General features: G+C 76.7%; 1 protein-coding gene across 1 annotated transcript; it reads right to left on the bottom strand.

The window, feature by feature from the left end:
- Positions 1 to 639: 639 nt before the first annotated feature.
- On the bottom strand, positions 640 to 2,030 carry MAFA (MAF bZIP transcription factor A). Its single transcript, XM_063300005.1, has one exon. It carries the CDS (start codon positions 1,696 to 1,698, stop codon positions 640 to 642), a length of 1,059 nt encoding a protein of 352 aa, XP_063156075.1. The 5' UTR covers positions 1,699 to 2,030.
- Positions 2,031 to 3,044: the final 1,014 nt, after the last annotated feature.

Genomic DNA, 3,044 nt, shown 5'->3' with positions numbered 1-3,044 from the left:
TTAAAAAAAGGACGCACAGACACACAACCATGAATCGGGGAAAGGGGGATAAAAAGGCAAGTAAACTCAACCCATCTCCTCTTCCGGAGGCCGGACGAAGCGAGTCCCCGCCGGCGCAGAGGCTCCGCGCTCGCTGGGCTGCCCCGCCGAGAACGAGCGGGCGGGCGGGCGAGCCGCGGCCGGAGGACGCCGTCCGCGGCCGGGGCGCCCCGGGCGAGGCGGGCCAAATCCGTACATGGCCGGCATGCAGGAATGCTCAGAGGGCCGTGGGCCAGGCGGGCGGCCGTCGAAGCGCCCCTCGCCCGGCCGGGCCGGCGACCAGGCAGCTCCCTTCCTTCCGTCCGTCCGTCCGTGCGGCGCGGCGCGGCGCGTCTCTCCGCGGGAAGAGCCCCGGAGCGGGGCGGGCGTCGCGGGGCGGCCGGGCGAGGCGGCAGCAGCTCCTGGGCCGGCGGGCGCGTCCGAAGCAGAGGGCTCAGCCGCGGCAGGGACAGACACGGCGGTGGGGCGGGCGGTCGGGCCCCGCGGGAAGGCGGCTCTGCCTGCGTCCTCCGGCGGCCGGGGTCGGGGGGTCGGTCGGTTGGCCGGCGGGTGGCTGGGTGGGCCGGTCGGCCGCCCTGGCCCGGCCCGGCTTGGCCCGGCTCACAGGAAGAAGTCCGCGGGCTTGGCGGGGGCCGGCGGCGGCGGCGGCGGCTCGCGGGGGCCGGCGGCGGCGGCGAAGGCGCGCCCGGCCAGCTTCTCGTACTTCTCCTTGTAGAGGTCGCGCTCCTTGGCCAGGCGGGAGACCTCCAGCTTGAGCTGCTCCACCTGGCCCTGCAGCTGGCACTTCTCGTTCTCCAGGATGTGCCGCTGCTGGACGCGCTTGTAGCGGCAGGACTGGGCGTAGCCGCGGTTCTTCAGCGTGCGCCGCTTCTGCTTCAGGCGGATCACCTCCTCCTTGCTGAAGCCGCGCAGCTGCCGGTTGAGCTCCCGCACCGACATGGAGACCAGCTGCTCGTCCGAGAAGCGCTCCTCCAGGCGCACGTGCAGGTGGTGGTGGTGGTGGTGCGCGTGGTGGTGGTGCCCGCCGGGGCCGTGCCCGTGCGCGTGGTGGTGGTGGTGGCCCAGCGGCGGGTGCGCGTGGTGGCCGGCCGAGCCCGGGGCCAGCTCCTCGCCCGGAAAGGCCTGCCCGCGGAAGCCCTCGTAGCCGCCGCCGCCGCCCGGGGGCCCGCCGCCGCCCGCCCCGCCGTGGTGCGCGTGGTGGTGGTGGTGGTGGTGCCCGGCGGCGGCGGCGGCGTGGTGCGGGGCGCCGATCAGGGCCTCCACCGCGTCCTCGGGCGTCAGGTTGAGCGCCTCCGGGTTGAGGTGGTGCTGGTAGCTCGACATCCAGTACAGGTCCTCCAGCTGCGCCTTGCCCGCCGCGCCGCCCGCCGCGGGGTTGCCGGGCCCGCCGCCGCCGCCGCCCGGGTGGCCGAGGCCGGGCGCGGGCTGCCCGCCGGGGCTGGGCGCGCAGAAGCTGGGCGAGGAGGGCACGGAGGAGCAGGGCGTGCTGAGCGGCGTGGAGGAGAGCGAGCCCGGCGGCGGCAAGCGGTGGCAGAAGCGCTCCGCCTCGGCCGGCTCCTTCTTCACCTCGAACTTCATCAGGTCGAAGTCGTTCACGTACTCGATGGCCAGCGGGCTGGTGGGCAAGTCCGCCGCGCTCATGGCCAGCTCCGCGGCCATCTCAGGGCATAGGGAGCCCCGCCAGCCCCGCGCCCGGCGGCGAGGCGGCGCTGCGCCGGGCCGGGCCGACGGCCGGGGGACCCGCCGGCCGGCCGGCCGCCCCCTCCTCCCGGCGCAGCGCTCCCCCGCGGGACCCGCCGGGGGCGGCGGAGAAAGTTGCGCTCACGCGGCGCCGGCCGTCCCGGCGGAGGGGGCGGGCGGCGGCGGCTGCAGCGGCTGCGGGCTCTGCTGTCCTGCCCACCGGCCGGCCCCCCCAGCGCGGCCCGGGGCTCGTCGCTGGCCAGCTCGGGCTCCCCCGGGACGTCGGACCCGCAGCCACCCGGCGCCCAGGCCGCCGTCCCCGCTGCGGGGAGGGGGCCTGCGGGGAGGGAGCGAGCGAGCGAGCGGAGCGGGCGGCCGCGGCGCCCCCCCTCCCCGGCCCGTTCCGCGCGAGGGTCCCGGCGCTGCGCCCGCCACCGGCGCGCCTCCCCCCTCTGCGCGTAACTGAAGTGCTGAAGGGAGCATTCTGCCTTTTATAGGGAGCCGAGCCAGGCCCCGCCTGCCGAGGCGGGGGCAGCCTCCTCCCTGCCTATAACGCGCCGGGGCTGGCGGGGCAATTTGCTTATCCCTATAGCAACCCCGCGGTCCAGCTGTCAGTCTCTCGCGGGAACAGCTGGAAGGCCGGCCGCGGGGCGGGCGGGGAGCGCGCGGGAAGCTCCCTCCAGCGGCCGCGCCCGGGAAGAGCCGCCCGGCGGAGGCGCGTCTCGGCGGCGCCCCTGCGGGGCGGGCAGCGGGGGCCCGGCCGGCGCCCGCGCTGGCTTCGCGGAGGGGCAGCGGCGAGGGCGCCGGGCGGGGGAGAGCCGCGCCGCCGCCGGTCGGAGGGGCCGCGGCCTTCCCCCGAGGTTGTGCCCGCCCGCCCGCCGCGCCCCGGGGGCGCCCTGGCTGCCTGCCCACGGCGCCCGAGCCTCCGAGGAGCCCGGGGCCCCGCGTCGCGGGAAGGTGGCCCATTTCCGTCAGCGCCTCCAGAGACGCCGCGGACGGCCCCTGCCCGACCGCCGCTCCTCCCCGAGCGCGGGTCCGCCCGGCCTCACCGCGCCTCCTGTCCTGCAAAGGGCGGCCCCGGCGAGCCTGGAAGGGCCCCAGCTAGAGCCGGCCCCCCTCTTGCTGCTGGGGTGGGGCCCTTCCTTGGAAGTCTGCTGTGCCCCCCCCCAGCCCCCTCCTAGGTCCCACGGTGGGTTGGGGCAGCCCCACTGCAAGAAGCATGGCGGATCTGGAAAACCAAAGAGGATCTGGGGGAGCTGATTTGTATTTGGACGGGAGACCACCAGGAAATCCATAGGCTAAGCAAGGTGCAGCATCCACCTGGA

Source organism: Candoia aspera, chromosome 3, assembly GCF_035149785.1.
Source record: "Candoia aspera isolate rCanAsp1 chromosome 3, rCanAsp1.hap2, whole genome shotgun sequence".
NCBI classification, from domain to species: Eukaryota; Metazoa; Chordata; class Lepidosauria; order Squamata; family Boidae; genus Candoia; species Candoia aspera.
This window is presented reverse-complemented; position numbering and strand designations above follow the sequence as displayed.